Source organism: Eubalaena glacialis, chromosome 9 (genome assembly GCF_028564815.1).
Source record: "Eubalaena glacialis isolate mEubGla1 chromosome 9, mEubGla1.1.hap2.+ XY, whole genome shotgun sequence".
Lineage (NCBI taxonomy): Eukaryota > Metazoa > Chordata > Mammalia > Artiodactyla > Balaenidae > Eubalaena > Eubalaena glacialis.
In genome coordinates this window covers 5,809,521-5,829,687 of record NC_083724.1, presented here as the reverse complement: position 1 = coordinate 5,829,687, position 20,167 = coordinate 5,809,521, and the positions used below count along the sequence as shown (strand labels likewise).

The 20,167-nt window shown below is 45.2% G+C and overlaps 1 protein-coding gene across 1 annotated transcript in view; it reads left to right on the top strand.

Moving 5' to 3' along the window:
• The window catches only part of PRRT1B (proline rich transmembrane protein 1B), a 45,052-nt gene that overhangs the window by 8,808 nt on the left and 16,077 nt on the right, over positions 1-20,167 (top strand). The window contains exons 4-6 of the mRNA XM_061199160.1: positions 10,355-10,815; positions 11,601-11,744; positions 12,849-13,576. Coding sequence (XP_061055143.1) covers positions 10,355-10,815; positions 11,601-11,744; positions 12,849-12,998 — 755 coding nt within the window. The 3' untranslated portion in view covers positions 12,999-13,576. The remainder of the gene's footprint in view (positions 1-10,354; positions 10,816-11,600; positions 11,745-12,848; positions 13,577-20,167) is intronic.

Below are 20,167 nucleotides of genomic sequence, written 5' to 3'. Positions count from 1 at the left end.
GAAAGTTTAGACCATCAGCATTTAAAGTAATTATTGATATGGTTGCATTTAAGTATACAATTTTATTACTGTTTTCTCTTTGCCTCTGTTTTGTTCCTCTGGTTTCCGCCTCTTCCACTCCCGTGCTGTGCCCCACTCCCTACCTTTTTTGGGTATTACTTAAATATTTTTTAGTATTCCATTTTATCTCTTGGTGTTTTGGCTGCATAGCTTCATGTTATTTTTTTAGTGGTTGCTCTAGGGGTTAAAATACATACCTAACTTTTCATAGTCTACTTAAGAGTTAGTATTGTATCACTTCCAGTAAAATGTAGAACCTTGTAACCTTAGAGGTCTCTTTACCCTCATGCCCATCCATTTATAAGCTTAATAAGTGTTATAGTTTTCATGTGTAATACATCTGTACACATTGCAAACTCATCATAAAATGTTATAATTTTGGCCTTCAACTGTCATATATTAGAGGATTTAAGAGGAAAACATTATCTTTTATATTCACCCCAATAATTATACATCTGTGGTTCTTCCTTTATTTCTGAAGTTTCAAGTTTACCTCTGGTATTATTTCTTTTCAGCCCAAAGAACTTCTTTTAGCCTTTCTGTTAACAGAAGGTCTCTGGCAAGGAATTCTCTTAGTTTTCTTTCATCTGAGAATGACTTTATTTTACTTGTGGTAGGCAGAGCTCTAAAGATGACACCCAGGTTTCCCTTCCCTAGTTATTCAATCAAACACTAGTATAGGTACTGCTGTGAAGGGATTTTACAGATGAAATTAAAGTCTCAAGTCAGTTGATCTTAAAATACAGAGAGTTTTCCTGGGTGGGCCTGACCTAATCAGGTGAGCCCTTTAAAAGCAGAAATATCTCTCTACCTGGTAGTAGAAGGGAAGACAGGGAATTTTGAAGCATGAGAGGGATCTGATGTGCATCCCTGGCTTTAAAGATCGAAATAGTCACATGGGAAGGACGGTGAGCAGCCTCTGGGAGCAGAGAACCTCAGACCCACAGAACTGGAATTTGCCAACAACCTGAATGAACTTGCATATAGATTCATCCTTAGAGCTCCAGGTAAGAGCCCATTCCAACTGACACCTTGATGTTGGCCTGGTAAGACCCTGAGTTGAGTCAGCCTGGACTTCTGATCTACAGAACTGTGAGTTAGTACATGAGCATTTTGGTAATTTTTCCCCATTAAAAAAGATTGTTGTAAAATACACATAACATAAAATTTATCATCTTAACAATTTTTAAGTGTACAGTTCAGTGGTACTAAATGCATTTACATTGTTGTGTAACTATCACCACCATCCATCTCCATAACTTCTTTCATCTTTCCAAGCTGAAACTCTGTACCCATCAAATAATGTCTCCATTCCCCCCGCTATCCCAGCTCCTAGTAACCACCATTCCCCTTTCTGTCTCTGAGTTTGACCACTCTAAGGACCTCAGACAGTGGAATCATACAATATTTGCCTTTTTGTCACTGGCTTATTTCACTTAGAGTAATGTCCTTAAGTTTCCTCCTTGTTGTCAGAATTTCCTTCCTTTTAAAGGCTGAATAATATTCCATTGTATGAACAGACCACACTTTGCTTATCCATTCATCTGTTGGTAGACACTTGGGTTGCTTCCACCTTTTAGTTTTTGTGAATGGTGCTGCTATGAACATGGGTGTATAAATATCTCTTAAAGCTCCTGCTTTCAGTTCTTCTGGGTATATACCTAGAAGTGGAATTATTGGATCATGTGGAAATTCTATTTTTATTTATTTATTTATTTAAAACATTTATTTATTTATTTAGCCGCACCGTGAGGCTTGTGGGAGCTTAGTTTCCCGAGCAGGGATTGAACTCAGGCCACGGCAGTGAAAGGGCCGAGTCCTAACCACTGGACTGCCAGAGAATTCCCTGGAAATTCTATTTTTAATTTTTTGTGGAATTGCCATATGGCTGCACCATTTTACCTTCCCACTAACAGTGCACAAGGGCTCTGATTTCTCCACATCCTAGCCTCTGGGTTTTATTTTTTTTTTGATTGTAGTCATTATAATGGATGTGAGGTAGATGGGTGTTGTAAGCCACTATATTTATGATAATTTGTTATACAGCAATAGAAAATGAATACATGCCTTTATTCCTGAAGGACATTTCCTTTATGTTTTATTTTATTTTATTTTTTTTGGCCTCGTGGCATGTGGTACCTTGATTCCCCAACCAGGGATCAAACCCGCCCGCCCCTGCTCTGGAAGCACCGAGTCTTAACCACTGGACCACCAGGGAAGTCCCTGAAGGACATTTCCTTTAGATATCGATTTCTGGGTTGATGCACTGTCTTCTGACCTCGGTCGTCTCTTGACTCTCTATGGAAATTCAAATTGTTGTTCCCCTGTGTATAACGTGTCGTTTTTCTCTGCCTGTTTTCAAGGCTTTGTTGTTATCTTTGGTTTTGAGAAGTTTTATGATGATGTATCTGGGTGGTTTGCTCCCACAGAGTGCCTGTTCTGGATTTTCTGAGTTTTATGAATTTGTCTTTCACCTCATTTAGGAAGTTAGCAGCCATTATTACTTCAAATATATTTTTCCTAAAATCTGTCCTGGGACTTGACTGGCACACAGAGTGAAGACCTTCTTGTGTTACCACACAGGTCCCTGAGGCGCTATTCTTTTTTTTTTTTTTTTTTTTTTTCCCCTTAATCTGTTTGTTGGATTGGTGTTTCTTCAAGTTCACTGACTTTTTTTTCCCTGTCACCTCCATTTTGATATTGAGACCAATCAGTGAATTAAAAAAAAAAAAATCAGATATTATGTGTTTTAGTTGAAAATTTCCAGTTGGTTCCTTTTTTTCCCATCAAACTTTATAATTCTTTATTGAGAGCTTTTCTCAAGTGTGTTTATCTTTCCTCATGGAGCCTAGTTATAACAGCCGCTTTTTCTGATAATTCCAACGTCTAGGTCATCTCCAGGTGGACATATGTTGATTGTCTTTTCCCTTGAGGACTGGTCACATTTTCCTAGTTCTTTGTATGGTGAATGATTTTGGGATTGTGTCCTGTACATTGTGAATATCATGCTGTGTAGATTCTCAGTCCTGTTATAATTCCCTGGAAAGTCTTGATATGTTTTGTTTTAGTAGGCAATCAACCTGGGTAGTTTCAGATCACTAGTTGTTTCACCTTCTATGAGTAGCATTTCCAATCTTGGTCCAGTTTTCTGTTTTTTTTATTGAGGTACAATTGCCATAACATTACATTAATATCAGGTGTACAATGTAATGATTTGATATTTGTATATATTGTGTAATGATCACCACAATAAGTCCAGTTAACATCTATCACCATAATAGTTAGAAAAATTGTTTTCGTGTGATGAGAACTTTCAAGAACCACTCTTCTAGCTACTTTCAAATATGCAATACAGTATTTTTTTTAAGGTTTTTTTGTTTTGTTTTGTTTTTTGGCTGCGTTGGGTCTTTGTTGCTGTGTGCAGGCTTTCTCTAGTTGCGGCGAGTGGGGGCTACTCTTCGTTGCAGTGTGCGGGCTGAGACATTGCTGTGGCCTCTCTTTGTTGTGGAGCACGGGCTCTAGGCGCATGGGCTTCTGTAGTTGTGGCACACAGGCTCAGTAGTTGTGGCTCACAGGCTCTAGAGTGCAGACTCAGTAGTTGTGGCGCACGGGCTTAGTTGCTCCGCGGCATGTGGGATCTTCCTGGACCAGGGATTGAACCCGTGTCCCCTGCATTGGCAGGCAGATTCTTATCCACCGCATCACCAGCGAAGTCCCAACAATACAGTATTGTTAACTATAGTCACCATGCTGTACACTACATCCCCAGGACTTATTTATTTTATAACTGAGTTTGTACCTTTTGACGCCCTTCACTCATTTTGCCCACTTCCATCCCCATTTCAGGCAACCACCAATCTGTTCTCTATATCCATGAACTCAGGTTTTTTATTTATTTATTTATTTTTTCAGATTTCACATGTAAGTGAGATCATGCAGTATTTGTCTTTCTCTGTCTGACCTATTTCACTTAGCGTAATGCTCTCAAGGTCCATCCCTGTTGTTGCAAATAGCAAGATTTCATTCTGCTGAATAATATTCTATTGTGTGTGTGTCTAGATATATACCATTTTCTTTATCTGTTCATCCATCGGTGGACACTTAGGTTGTTTCCATGTCTTAGCTATTGAAAATAATGCTGCAATGAACATGTGAGTGCATATAGCTTTTTGACTTAGTGTTTTTGTTTCCTTCAGATAAATACCCAGAAGTGGAATTGCTGGGTCATATAGTAGTTCTATTTTAAATTTTTTCAGGAATCTCCATACTGTTTTCCATAGTGGTGGCGCCAGTTTATGTTCCCGCCAACAGTGCACAAGGGTTCCATTTTTTCCACCTCCTCACCGACACTTGTTATTTCTTTTTGATGATAGCCATTCTAACAGGTGTGGGGTGATATCTCATTGTGATTTTGATTTGCATTTCCCTGATTGAGCATCTCTTCATGTACCTGTTGGCCCCCCTTATGTCTTTGGAAAAATGTCTGCTCAGATCCTCTGTCCAGTTTTTTAAAAAAAATTTATTTGGCTGCGCCAGGTCTTAGTTGTGGCACACGGGATCTTAGTTGCAGCATGCAGGCTCTTAGTTGCAGCATGCTTGTGGGATCTAGTTCCCTGACCACGGATCGAACCTGGGCCCCCTGCATTGGGAGCGTGGAGTCTTAACCGCTGGACCACCAGGGAAGACCCCTCTGCCCAATTTTTAATTGTGGGTTTATTTTTTGCTATTGAGTTTTATGAGTTTTTTATATACTTTGGATATCAACCTGTTATCAAATATATGATTTGCAAATATTTTCTCCCATTCAGTAGGTTGCCAATTCATTTTGTTGATGGTTTCCTTTGCTGTGCAGAAACTTTTTAGTTTGATGTAATCCCAACTTGTGTGTTTTTGCTTTTGTTGCCTTTGCTTTTGGTTTCAAATCTAAAAAAATCATTGTCAAGACTGATGTCAAGAAACTTACTGCCTATGTTTTCTTTTGGGAGTTTTATGGTTTCAGGTCTTACACTCAAGTCTTTAAACCATTTTGAGTTAATTTGGGGGTATGGTGTAAGATAGTGGTCCAGTTTCATTCTTTTGCATGTGGCTGTCCAATTTTCCCAACACCATTTATTGAAGAGACTGTCCTTTCCCCATTGTGTATTCTTGGCTCCTTTGTCATAAATTAATTCATGATATATATGTTGGTTTACTTCTGAGCTCTTTCTTCTTTGAATTCATCTGTGTGTCTGTTTTTATGCCAATACCACACTGTTTTGATTAGTGTAGCTTTGTAATATAGTTTGAAATTGGGGAGCATGATGCCTCCAGCTTTGTTCTTCTTTCTCAAGATTGCTTTGGCTATTTGAGGTCTTTTGTGGTTCCATACAAATTTTAGGATTGTTTCTCCTACTTCTGTGAGAAATGCCATTGGAATTTTGATAGGAGTTGCATTGAACCTATAGATTGCTTTGGGTAGTACGGATATTTTAACAACATTAATTCTTCCAATCCATGAGCACAGACTATCTCTTATTTGTCTTCTTCAATTTCCTTCACTGAGGGATTATTGTTTTCAGTGTACAGATCTTTCATCTGCTTGGTTAAATTTATTCCTAAGTATTCTATTTGATAGGTATTTTATTCTATTTGATAATGGGATTATTTTCTTAATTTCTCTTGTAGTTTGCTATTAGTGTATAGAAATGCAACAGAGTTTTGTATATTGAATTCATATTCTGCAACTTTACTGAATTCATTTATTAATTCTAAAGGTTTTTTGGTGGAGTTTTTAGGGTTTTCTATATATAATATCATGTAATCTAAAATAGTGACAGTTTTACTTCTTCTTTTCCAATTTGGATTCCTTCTATTTCTTTTTCTTGTCTGATTGCTGTGGCTAGGACTTCCAATACTCTGTTGAATAAAAGTGGTGAGAGTGAGCACCCTTGTCTTGTTCCTGATCTTAAAGCAAAAGCTTTTCAGTTTTTTTTTTTACCATTGATATGGTATTGGCTGTGAGCTTATCGTACGTGACCTTTATTATTATGTTGAGGTGCATTTCCTCTATACCCACTTTGTTGAGTGTTTTTATCATACATAGATATTGAATTGTCAAATGCTTTATCAACATCTATTGAGATGATCATGTGATGTTTGTTCTTCATTTTGTTTATGTGGTATACCACATTGATTTTTTTGCAGATGTTGAATCATCTTTGCATCTCTGTAATAAATTCTATTTGATAATGATGTATGACTCTTTTAATGTATTGTTGAGTTTTGTTTGCTAATATTTTTTTGTTGAGGATTTTTACGTCTATGTTTATCAGGGATATTGGTCTGTAATTTTCTTTTCTTGTGGCATCCTTTTCTGGTTTTGATATCAAGGTAATGCTGGCTTCATAAAATGTGTTTGGAAGTGTTTCTGCCTCTTTTACATTTTTGGTAGAGTTTGAGGATTGGTATTAATTCTTTGAATGTTTGGTAGCCATCTGGTCCTGGATTTCTGTTTGCTGGGAGGTTTTTGATTACTGATTTAGTCTCCTAGTAATCAGTCTGTTCAGATATTCTTATGATTCAGTGTTGGCAGATTGTATGTGTCTAGGAATTTATGTCTTCTAGGTTGGCAAATTTGTTGGCATGTAATTTTTCATAGTAGTCTCTTATGAGCCTTTGTATTTCTGTGGTATTGGTGGTATCGTGTCCTCTTTCATTTTTTGTTATTTATTTGAATCTTCTCTTTTTTTCTTAGTCTAGCTAAAGATTTGTCCATTTTGTTTATCTTTTCAAAGAACCAGCTCTTAGTTTCTTTAATAGTTTCTATTGTCTTTTTAATCTCTATTTTATTTATCTCCACTCTGATCTTTGTTATTTCCTAACTTCTGCTAGCTTTGGGCTTCATTTTTTCTAGTTCCTTGAGGTATAGAGTGTTTTTTTTGAGATTTCTGATGTTGTATAGGCATTTATTGTTATGAACTTTCCTCCTAGAACTGCTTTTGATGCATTGCATGAGTTTTGGTATGTTCTATCCATTTTCATTTGTCTGAAGGTATTTATTTATTTATTTATTTTTTGGCTGCACTGGGTCTTCATTGCTGTGTGCAGCCCTTCTCTAGTTGTGGCGAGTGGGGGCTACTCTTCGTTGCTGTGCCCGGGCTCTCTCTTGTGGCTTCTCTTGTTGCAGAGCATGGGCTCTAAGCACGCAGGCTTCAGCAGTTGTGGCGTGTGGGCTCAGTAGTTGTGGCGCATGGGCCCAGCTGCTCCGTGGCATGTGGGATCCTCCCAGACCAGGGATTGAACCCATGTCCCCTACATTGGCAGATGGACTGCTAACCACTGCGCCACCAGGGAAGTCCCTGAAGGTATTTTTTAAAATTTTCCTTTTGATTTCTTCTTTGACGCATTGGTTGTTCAGTAGCATGTTGTTTAACCTCCGTATTTGTGAATTTTCCAGTTTTCTTTTTGTAATTGATTTCTGGTTTCATACAATTGTGGTTGGCAAAGATGCTTGATATGATTTCAATCTTCTTAAATTTATAAAGCTTACTTTGTGGCCTACCATTATTTATCCTGGAGAATGTTCCATGTGCACTTGATGAGAATGTGTATTGTTTCTTTTGAATAGAATATTCTGTATATATCTGTTGAGTTTATCTGGTCTAACATGTCCTCTAAGGTCACTGTTTCCTTATTGATTTTTTCTTTTTTGTTTGGATGATTTTTCCATTGATGTAAGGTGGGTATTAAAGTCCACTATTATTGTATTGCTGTCGATTTCTTTCTTTAGGTCTGTTATTATTTGCTTTTATGTTTAGGTGCTCCTATGTTGGTTGCATAAATATTTACTAATGTTATGTCTTCTTGTTGGATTTGACCCCTTTATCATTTTGTAATGCTCTTCTTTGTCTCTTATTACAGTCTTTGTTTTATAGTCTCTTTTTGTTATATAAGTAGAGCTACCCCAAGCTTTTTGGTTTCCTTTTGCATTGAATATATTTTTCTATTCCTTCATTTTCAGCCTGTGTGTGTGCTTACATATGAAGTGAATCTCCCGTAGACGGCATATAGTTGGATCTTGTCTTTTTATCCATTCAGCCACTCCATGTCTTTTGGAGAATTTAGTCCATTTACATTTAAAGTAATTGATAGGTATGCACTTATTGCCATTTTGTTAATCATTTTTTGGCTTTTTTAGTGGTCCAGTTTTTAAAGTCTTTCTTATGCTGGTCTAGGTCTGTCCCCTTCACATGCAGCTTGAGGGTGAGTCTAAGACTTGTGTGGATCCATTCTAAGATGACTAACCATTCCAGTTTGCCTGGGACTAAGGGGTTTGCCTGGATGCGAGATTTTCAGTAGTAAACCCGGGGAAGTCTTGGGCAAGCTGATATACGTTGGTCACCCCAGTTCACATACAAAACTAGGGGATCCCCCTCTGAAGCTACTTCCTCTCTAGGATTTCCCCACTATTTCCATTCTGCAGGAGCCCTTTCCTGGTTCCTCTGGCTAGAATGACAGAGTTTCCAGTGGAGTTTTAGCTGCTCATTCTGGTGCTCTGTCACGTGGCTCTGTGACTGGAGCTTTGAGCTTCAAGGGAAATGAGAGGAAAAAAATGGGAAATTCACCCCCTTTATGGTCACTTCTGCGTTCTGACTGCACTCCACAATCTGCTTGCTTTTGTTCACTTTTCAGGGTCTTTGGGTAGTTTCTTCTGTATTTTGTCTAGCGTTTTTAGTAGTGATCAGCAGGAGAGAGAGGCTTTAAAAAACCAGTAAAATATATGTAAGATTTACCATTTTAACCATTTATAAGTATACAGTTCAGGGGCATTAAGTACGTTCATGCTTTTGGGCAACCATCACCACCCTCCACCTCCAGAATGTTTTCATCATCGCAAACTGAAACTCTGTCCCCATTAAACACGAACTCCTCATCCCTCACCAGCCCCTGGTAATGTGGAGAGATGTAGGTTTTTAAAGCCTCTGTGTGCAAGATGTTTATTAATTGGCCAAAGCAAGTCACATGGTCAAGTCCAGATTCAAGGGGTAGAGAAATAGAGGGAACAGCATGGGTAGAGGTGTGGAGGCATGAACACCAGATGGGTGTGTAGGAAATGCCCTGAGTGAGACCCTGGCTGCTGGAGGAAGTGGGTGGGGAGCTCTCAGGGGCTCAGTACTCCCTGCCATTGGGTATCCCTCCCCTAAGGATCCCTGGCCTCTGACTCCACCCACCAGCTGTATGGGAGGTGGAGGTGGGCGGAAGGATGGGAGGGGGATTTCAGCAAGGCTCCTCCACCCTCACCAGCGCCGTCACTGTCATGTCTGGTTTACTTAATTCTCTGCCTTCTGTAACCCTTCAAGACACTTAGGAAATGAACCTCCAAAGCCACACCCTGGGCCCTGGGCTCTGGGCTGCCTGTCACTGCTGTGGGTCCTTGAATGCCCACCCAGGTCCATGGGGTCTGCCCCAGGACCCTTCCAGGCTGTTCCTCCAGGATCTACCTGAGGCCTAGAGGTGCTCAGCTGGTCAGAACTGCTCTCAGGAGGTGCAGGGGGACCTTCAGGACTTGCTGGGACCAGCTGGGGTGCCTCCAGAGTTTATGGTATAGATGCTGGAGGCCAAGACCAGGGAGGGAAAGGCAGCTGGGCAGCTGAGGGCCTCTGAGCGCCCTCCAAGCTGCTGGGTGGGCTGCTCTCCGCCCACTGCTCCTGGCCTCTCCCTGCCCCTCCCCCACCCCATTCCTGTTTCTGTTCCTTCTCTGCCTCAGTAGACACTTGGCCCTTAGTGACCTCCTGGCTCTTTGAAGTCACTCGCTTGGCCGGGGTCCGACAACTCCAGAGCCGAGAACGTGATTGGCACAGCTAATCTCCTCAGACCAGCCCCCATTGGACGGTGTCTCAGCACAGCCTATGAGGGGGCTGCCCTGGGCTGAAGCTTCTTCCCTGGTTCAATCGGCTGCGGCAGCAGGACCGTGGGGGCAGGGCCACCTCCCAGCAGGGGCAATCTGGACCAGGGGCTAGCAGGTGTGGGCAAGGCCTGCCTTCCATCCCAGCCGGCCATATGTACTGGCTGTGTGATCACCAGGAAGGCACTTCACCTCTCTGAGCCTTGGTTTTCTTGTCCTATTGTTGCACTTTGGGGAAAGATTCAAGGGCCCAGCTTGGAGAAGCCTGAGTGCGGGGTTCACCAGGGGTCAGGATCGGCACGGCCATTGTGACTTTCTCCTTGGAGGCGCTGTGTTCTGGAGTTTGGGGGGAGGACTGCCACCTCTTGGGAGGCCTCTTGGGGGCTCACCACCCCTGCCATTTCTTCCCAGGAGCGGACGCGAAGGGGGGCGGCAGCCCCGAGGACGCCGGGAGCGCCGCGCGCCCCGAGCTCCCGCAGCTCCCTCGCCGCCCGCAGCTCCTGGAGGAGGACGGAGGGCCCAGCGAGGAAGCGGCCGCGGACGGAGGCAGCGCCCCCACGCCGGAGGGCACCCCCGGCGATCCCCCGGCCGAGGCCTCGGCGACGCCCCCTGCCCAGGACCAGGCCCAGGCTGCGGGCGAGGCCAGGCAGGCGCCCAAGGCGGCGGCCGGCGGGGTCCCCAACATCGGCTTCGTGGGCGAGCCCCCGCCCTACGCGCCGCCCGACCCCAAGGCCGCGCACCTGCTCTACCCGCCGCCCTTCCCGCAGCCTGTGCTTTTCCCGCCCGCGCCCTCCGCCTCCGCCCTGTACCCCCCGCCCGCGCCGCTCTTCCCCGCGCCCACCGCGCAGCCGCTCTTCGCGCCCTTCCCGGTGGTGAGTCAGGCCGCGGGCACCGCCCCCTCCCCGTTCACTCCCCCCCCCGCCCCTCCCTCCTCCCCCCTCGCCCCTCCCTCCTCCCCCCTCGCCCCTCCCTCCGTCCCTCCCTCCCTGGGCTGGAGAGTTTGGCGCACAGGCGGTGAGAGGTCACCACAAGCACCCGGCAGGGGACGCTTCTGTGCCCAGGGGCACAGTAGAAAAGGGCTCCCTCAGCTTGGGGATTGGGCGAGAGCGGGAGGCTTCCCAGCAGTGGGGGCATTTGAGCTGGGTTCTACGGGATGAATAGGAGAGTTGAGGCAGAGGAGAGAAGGAGGGCACAGCAGAGGCGTGCAGGGGGCCAAGGCTGGTGTGTTCTGGCAATGACGGTGGTTGGTTCAGCTTAGTGGGGAGGGGAGGATAGGAAGGTGGGATCCACTGTGAGGGTCCCCAGGGCCTTTGGTAGGAGATGACTTGATTAGATTTTTAGGAAAAAACAAAACAAAAAAAACACTGGCTGCCTGTGGAGGAGAGCTTCGAGGTCCCCCCTGGTGGGGACCCAGTGGGGACATGGAGACACTGGTGGCTGGACCCTGGACTGAGCACTTTGTAGAGGGCAGAACCCTGAGACTCCTGGGGGCTGAGTGACAGGCTGGGGGGGCTGCGGGAGCGGGCAGAAGGGGGGCCTTGACCCCTGGGCGACCCGCAGCCTCACTGGGTGGGGCTTGGCAGTGGGTGGAGTGACGGGTCCACGGCTGTCGCAGGCTGCGTGCTCCCTAACCACGCCGTGGCCTCTGCCCTCACAGTACAACAGCCCCGTGGCCGGTGTGCCAGCCCCGGCCACCGTGGACCACAGGCCCCTGCCCAAGGACTACATGATGGAGTCCGTGCTGGTGACCCTCTTCTGCTGCCTGCTCACCGGGCTCATGGCCGTCGTCTACTCCCACGAGGTAGGTGGGCGTGGCGCGGTCCTCGGTACAGCCCTCCCAGCCTGCAGCCCCTGGGCCCCTGGAGTTTCCCCCTGAGAAGGGTGGCAGGATTGGGAAATCAGTGCCCAGTTGTCGTCTGTGCTCCCTACCACTCAAGATCTGCCCTAGAAAATTCAACTGAAACAATTCACACTGAAGGTGTGGATGATTAAGGCCCAGGGAACTGCCTGTCCGGTGGGGGCTTGTGTTTAATTGGGTGGAGACTGCCATCCATCCATCCACTCACTTCTACCCATGCACCTCCATCTGTCTAGCTACCCGTCTGTCTGTTCACCCACTACCCACCCATCCATCCACCATCTCTCTCGTCTCCATCTATTCATCCATCCATACACCCCTCTGTTCATCCATTAATGCACCCATCTGTCTACTCATCCAACCACCTTATCCCTGTCATCCATCCATCCATCCATCCATCCATCCATCCACCCACCCCCCCCACCATCTCGACAACACTCTTTCTTCTTCCTCCATCCCTCCCTCCTGATTGTTTCTGACCATGGCCAGGCAAGAGGTTAGACCCTGGGGACTTAGCACGATGCCAGTGTGAGGACATTCTAATAGAGTAGGAAGGCCCTGGGGCTTTTGCTCAAGGCTGACCTGGTGACAGCCCTGACCTCCCTCCATGGTCAAGCTCCCCCGTCATAAGCAAGACAGGGCTGTGGGGAGAAAGAAGCTCTCAGGACAGCTCAGAGGCGGGACTCTGGAGGCTGCTGCCTGCCTGTCCATTCTGGCTCCACCACCAGCTGTGTGGCCCTAGGGGGGTCACTTAACCTCTCTGAGCCTTCGTTTCCTCATCTTCAAAGTGGGGACAACGATGACACCAAACTCAGGGTTGTTGTGAGGATGGTAGGCGATGGCACGGAGGGTGCGGGTCTGGCTCAGGCCCGTGGCTGGCAGCTACCACCTCCATCGCTCCTGCTCCTTTGCGAGCTGTGGCCCAGGGAAGGCCCCTGACCGCCTCACGGGGTCAGCGGTCCAGTCTGCTCACTGGGGCCGGGCCCGACGGTGCCTCCGGGAGGGAGCGGGGACTCTGTGTCCGCTCACCCCCCCGTCTCGTTGCAGACTCGTGCGGCCCTGGGCAGGGGGGACCTGGCCCAGGCCGAGGAGGCCTCGCGCAAGGCCCGCTCGCTTGTGCTCTTCAGCCTGCTCTTCGGGGTCTTCGTGTCCACCAGCTGGGTCATCTACGTGGTGGTAGCACTCTACCTGCCCTGAGGGCTGGTGGCTCCTTCGGGGACGTCGGGACACCCAGGGACTCCTGACCTGGCCAGACTCTTTCTGCGGACTTGGATCCCTGCTGGTGGCCATCTGTCACCCAGAGGGGACTGGGGCAGGCTCAGAAGAAGGTGGGCTTTGCAGCCCTCTGCACGCTCATGGCTGGGCCTCTGCCCCTGCAGGTGGCCTCAGGCAGTGTCCTAGCCCGAGGTGGCCCCAGGGCCCAGGCCCAGCTGTGGTACAGGGGCCTGAGGTCTTCCTGGAACTGTGCTGGCAGTGCCCCCATGCCCCTGGCCTTCACTTGACCCCTGAGAGACCAGCAGAGGGACCAGTGCCCTCACTGTCCTCAGCGCCATCTGGAAGGACATTGCCACCTCCGGCCTCCCCATCGCCCAGCCCAGCCCTGGGATCGCAGGGCAGAGCTGCTGGGCTTTCTTTCTCCCTGTTGGGGAGTTGAGAGGAGCGGCCTCCTCTCTCCTGGGTCGCTCCTGGCCGGTCGTACTGCGTCCCAGCCCCGTCCGGTGGGGCAGGCTCTCTCCTGATGACCCCGTGTCCAGAAACCAAGGCCACGACGTCCGGTCAGTAAACAAACAGCAACACCCTGGGCAGAGCGTCTCATTGCTGCGTCGGGGCTGTTGCTCGCCCTGGGTCACTGTAGGGCGAGCGGGATGCATCTGTCCACAGCTGGGCCCTGGGGCTCCCACGCCGGCCCCTCTGAGATGCTGGGGTTTGCCCAGTCTGTGCAGCGCGGTGTCTGACTTGTGCACGTGGCGGTGGAGCCGCTGGGTACCGATGGCGGGAATTTCTGTAGGGTCTTTCGCGGGCCAAAGGTGATGAGAGAGCAAGGAAATCCATCTGCATGGAGAGAGGAGGAAGGGGGCCCCCTGGCTGAGCCGTAAAAGATTGAGAGCTCAAGTGAAATCAGGTGCCTTCTGAGCACTGACCAGCACTGGGAGCTGAGGCAGGACGACAGCCCATCTCGGCCCTCGAAATGGTCCAGGGGCTGGAGAGATGGGGATGCGGAAGTAGGTGAGGAGTGATGACGCTTGGAGCCTGAGAGGTGGCCTCACGGTCTAGGACATGGCGTGGCCCGGAATTAGGATATCAAACCCTAAAATGCATGATTGCCGCGAAAAAGAAGGAGGAAGCTGTATTTTAGGGGTCCGTAGATGCCAAGAAGCATTTGGTAGACCCCAACTGCCCTAGCTCTTCCTGTTGCTAAACTCTTACCTAAAATCAGAATAGAAAGAAACCCTCTAGACCAGTGTGCCTTGAACCTGAAAGTACATTATGAAACACCTGGGAAATCTTATTAAAATGCAGATCCTGATTCAGTAAGTAGGGCCTGAGATCCTGCATTTCTAATGAGCTCCCAGGTGCCGCTGAAGCTGGTAGATGAACCAACAGCGTATCGTGTGTTAAGTGGGAAATTACTAAAACCACTAACCAGGACCAAGCCATGGGTGCCCCCTAGAGTCTCTGTTCAACATTGTTTTGAGGTTCTAGCTCATGTAAAAAACAGCAAAATGAAATTTGTAGTGTGAAAGCTAGAAGAGACAAAGTGATACTCTAGCTAGAATATCCAAGAGTCAATGAAAAAATCAAAATAAGAGAACTCAGAGAAGTGATTGGATACAGAGCATACAATAGTCAATAGCAATATTCAGGTAAAAGTGGAAAAACTTTAAAATTCCACTCACAATAGTGATAAAAACAGTAAAACCTAGGAATAGACTTAACAGGAAAGATCCAGATCCAAATGAAGAGAATAATTTTATTGTATTTTTTTGGAAGGAAAGTGCATGTATTGTAAGGTACAAGGAGTCCGGGACAGCTAGTGCTCAAAAAGGCCCAAACTCCTCTAAAAAGAGCAAAGAACAAAATATCTGGAGAGGAAGATGTAGTATCATAAAAATATCTAGCTTTCTTAAATAAACAGATTTAATGAACTTCCAACAAGAAAGCCAAGCTTTTAAAACTGAAAAAGATGTTTTTAAAAATTAATATGGAAGGAAAATGTGCAAAAACTGCTAATAATTTTTCAAAGTTTAATGAGGGAGGACTTTCTTCACCAGATTTTGAAACTTACGATAAAGCTACAACAAACAAGGCGCAGTATGGCTTTGCCACAGAGGTGGATCAGTGAAAAACAAAGTCCAGAAAACATTCCAAGTATATATGGGACATTAACATCTGACCAAAATGGCATTTTAATTGAGTGAGTCAGGGAGGGCCGACAGTAAGCAGAGTTGGCGCTCTGGTTGGAAAAATAATTATTCTCCTTCTATTGTATGTAAAAATAAATTCCAGATGGATTAAAGAGCTAAGTAGTGTGAAATAAAGCTCTACCAATCGTAGATGAAAGCTTAGGAGAATATTTGTATAACTTCAGGGTGTTAGGCAGTGTGGAAGGGGAGACCTCCTAAAATCTGGAATTCCAGATACGAGGAAGAGATGGATTTGAGTTCTGTGTATGAGGGAAGTACAGACTTAAACCATGAGATGATTTTTACTTATCAGATTGGGAAAAAATTAGAAAGATTGATTCTAGAGGTGGCGAAGGCCTGACCCTCTCATTTATTACTGGTAGATGTGTATTGCTACCATCCTTGTGGAAAGTAGGCTAATGGTAGCTACTAGTAATATGTGTTACCATATATTAATATGCATGTAAGTGCAAAGAACAGAGTCTAGGAGGATATATTGCAGACTGCTGAGAGTGGCTGCGTTTGGGGAGGGGCTGGGACTAGGAGGGTTTGTGCTGAATTTTAGAATATGGGTGTATTCATTTGTTGTGTAATTAAAAAATAACTGGAAAAAATGTGCATGTCTTTTGACCCAGTAATTCCAGTTTCAGGATTCACAGGAGTGAAGAAGACAGTCCATTTCGACAGACATTTGTCAGTGTTGTGGCTAAAGGGCCATGAAGGAGAGGTGACTGGGGCAAATCTGGAATGAGAGCTCTGATTACATTAGGGTGCACCCTGATTTCAGAGATGCTCAAATATGTGTCTTAGAATCACTCCGGTGTGGCCTAGAGGTGTTTGGCCTTGGAGAGTGGTAAAGAAAGGCTCTCCTGAGGAAGTTGTGAGTGTGTAAGATAAAGCTTCAATCAGATGCTGCCATTCCAAAGTGGTTGCATCGTTTTGCATTCCCACCAGCAACGGATGGGAGTTCAGTTGTTCCACAAACTCATCAATCCCTGGTGTTTGTCAATCTTTTACATTTGAGTGCTTCTGGTCGTTAAAACTGTAGTGGTATTTCATTGTGCCTTTAATTTGCATTTTTCTGACGAATGCTACTGAGCTTTTTATCATATGCTCATCAGCTGTTTGGATCTCTTTTTATAATGTACTTGTTTAAGTCTTGTCCCCATTTTTATGTCTTTCTTTTATCAGTTCAGAGGAGTTCTTTAGTGTTTTCTAGATATGAGTCCTATGTTAGATTCAGGGATTGCAAACATCCTCTCCTACTTTGTAGCTTCCCTTTTCATTCTCTTAATGGTGTCATCCGATAGAAAAGAAGTTCTCAATTGTAATATATTCAAATTTATCTTTTCCTTTATGGATAATGCTTTATTTTTTTATTTTTTTAATTTTTTTAATTTTTTTAATTTTTTTAAAGATTTATTTATTGATTGATCGCTATGTTGGGTCTTTGTTTCTGTGCTAGGGCTTTCTGTAGTTGCGGCAAGCGGGAGCCACTCTTCATCGCGGTGCGCAGGCCTCTCACTATTGTGGCCTCTCTTTTTGCAGAGCACAGGCTCCAGATGCGCAGGCTCAGTAGCTGTGGCGCACGGGCCTAGTTGCTCCGCGGCATGTGGGATCTTCCCAGACCAGGACGCGAATCCGTGTCCCCTGCATTAGCAGGAAGATTCTCAACCACTGCGCCACCAGGGAAGCCCTGGATAATGCTTTTTTAAGGCTTAAGAAAAATTTCCCTACTCCTAGGTCATGAAGATATTCTCTTATGTTGTCTTCAAGATCTAGAAGCTTTTCGGGTTTTCTTCACATTTAGGTCTGCCACCCACCTGGACTAGATCTTAGAGATCCATTTGTCTACTCTTGTTACCACTATCATACCTCATGCCTGGGACTTGATAGTAAGTCTGGACATTGAGTGGGTCAGGTCCTCCTGACATCTTTAAGATTCTTGGTCATTTAAAATCATTTGTATTTGTAATAAATTTTAGAATTAATATGTCAATTTTTACCTCCTAAAAAACTGGGATTTTGACTCTGCTTTAAATCTATAGATTAATTTGGGGACAACAGACGTCTTAACAGTGCTGTTTTCCAACAAACATGGTGAATCTCCTTATTTGTTTAGTAGGTCGTTTAAACAGTTCCCTTGATTTTTTTTGTGTGCAGAAAGTTTGCACATTTTGTTAGTATCCCTAGGTGTTTGATTTTTTGATGCTATTATAAATATCACTTTTATATTTTTTTGTTACTTGCTAGTGTACGAAAATGCAGTTGATTCTAGATGATTGACTTTGAACCCAGCACACTTTCTAAATTCACTTATTCTGGTAACTTCTCTGGAGATTCTGTTGAATTTTCTATTTACACAGTATTACCGTCTATATATAATGAGCTTCTTACCTTCCTTTCCAGCCCTTACTCTTTCGTGTGTTTTCCTTCCTGCACTGGCTGGGGCCCCCCAAGTACAATGCTGGATAGCAGTGCTGACAGTGGGCAGCCTTATCTTTTTCCTTGTTTCAAAAGGGAAGGCTTCAACATTCTGTTTTTTTGTAAAAGATAGACATCCTTTTTCAGATTAAGGAAGTACTCTTCTATTTCGCTAAGAGTTTTTTTTTTTTTTAATAAATTTATTTATTTTTATTTTTGGCTGTGTTGGGTCTTTGTTGCCGTGCGCGGACTTTCTCTGGTTGTGGTGAGCGGGGGCTGCTCTTCGTTGTGGAGCGGGGGCTGCTCTTCGTTGTGGTGCGCAGGCTTCTCATCGTGGTGGCTTCTATTGTTGCAGAGCACGGGCTCTAGGTGCGCGGGCTTCAGTAGTTGTGGCACGCGAGCTCTAGAGCACAGGCTCAGTAGCTGTGGCCCACGGGCTTAGTTGCTCCGCGGCATGTGGGATCTTCCCGGACCAGGGCTCGAACCTGTGTCCCCTGCATTGGCAGGCAGATTCTTAACCACTGTGCCACCAGGGAAGCCCTGCTAATAGTTTTTAAAAATCATGCATGGATATTGAATTTTGTTAAATTACTTTCACATATCCACTGAGAAAATTATCTAATTCTGTTAATATGGTGACTTAATGTCGATTTTCAAATGTTAAAGTAACTTTTCATTCGTGGAACAAACCCATCTTGATCATGATGTATTATCCTTTTTCTGTATCGAAGATTGTGGATATTTTGTTTAGGGTTTTTGGCATCTGTGTTCATAAGTGAAATTGATCTGTAATTTTCATTTTTGCTTATGGTTTTGGTAGCAGGGTTATGTTGGTCTCATTACAAGAGTTGGGAAGGGATTCTCATTTTCTTTTTGGAAGTGCTGTGTAAGATTAGTCATTTCTAAAAAAAAAAAAAAAAAAAAAAGATTAGTCATTTCTTACAGTGTTCCTCAGAGGGGTGTGTTAAAACTTCCCCTTAGCATCTCAGATTTGTCCATTTCTCCATGTCAGCCCTTGCTTTAGATATTTTGAGGCTATGTAGTTAGATGCATACATATTTAGAAATTGTTAAATCTTTTTGATGAGTGTACCTTATATCTTTTCTCTATCGGCTTGGCAGTTATGCATTCTTTCACTCTATAGTGGTGCCCTAGAGACTACACACTTGCATTCTTGACTTCTGAAAGCCTAGTACTTTTCCTCCTTTCTAGACAATTCAAGAACTAATTCGAGAATACTCTAACTCCATGTGTCTTCTTCCTGAATCACACACTGTTGGTTTGTATTTTAATTCTCCATATTTTAAACCTCCATGAGACACGATTATTGTTTATACAGTTCATGCTCATTTAGGTTTACCCACATGTTGACTGTTTTTTGTGGCTTTTTCCTTCTCTCCTGCATGTCTGACTTTTCATTTGGGATTATTTCCGTTTGGCCTGAAAACACTGTTCAGTCTTGTCTTGGTGTAGGTCTGCTTGTGATGAATTGTTTCTGTTTGTCTGACAATATCGTGATTTTTACCTTCATTCATGAAAGAGATTTAGAATGAGTATGGAAGTGTGGCTGGTGATTTTCTTTCAGTACTGAAGGTATTCCATCGACTTCTCTCCCCAGGTGCTTCTACTGGGGAGTCTCATTCACTGTTACCTTTGAAGGTAATGTGTCCTTTTTTTTTTCTTCTCTGTCCGCTTAAAGATGTTCTGTCTTTGTCTTTCCGAAGGTTAACCATGCTGTGCTTAGATGTGTACAGTCAGCCCTCCCTATCTGTGGGCCCAACCAGCTGCGGGGTCACATACTGTTTAAGATTTGAGGTTGACTCTGGTGCTGACCCCGTGGGTACAGAGGGCTGACTCTGGGACCTGAACTTTGGTGGATTTTGGTATCCAAAGCGGGTCTTGGAACCAATCCCCTGTGGGGATACTGAGGGACCACTGTATTTCTTTTTAATTATCCTGCTTGGGATTCATAAGGCTTCTTGAATTTAGGGCTTGATGTTTTTCAGTCAAGGACCAATCAGAAGGCATAAACTATGGAGTAATTTGAACAGAGAAAGATTAATATAATTATTAACTGTGAGAGAAGAGCGACTATGAGGGTGTAGAGGGAGTGCTAAAGTTACCCAAGGGTGAAGGTGAATACCCGAGGAAAGCAGATCTCAGGAGGGCCCAAGTCCCCATGCTGGGATTCGGAGCTCGTTGCAGAAGGTGTGGTCAGTCCACTGGGCGTGCTGAGAAACACTGGGTCACCCAGGCCACAGCTGGTTCAGAGCTGGGTGAGCCGAGGCTGGCAGTTGGGCATGCGTACAGGGTGGCACAAGGCCTGGGGGCCACAGTGAGAGGATGAGCAGGTCAGGCTGGGCTGCAGGCTTGCCGAGAGACAGCAAGGTGTGGGTAGAGGGCGTGGCTGGGACAGAATGCACTGGATGCCTCCCAACACGTGCCTCTAGTAGCCCTGCGGTCAGAGTGAGAAGAAAAAAGCAGTCTCCACGCCTGGAGCCGGCGCCTGCTGCAGGACCCCTCCAGGGACAAAACCCT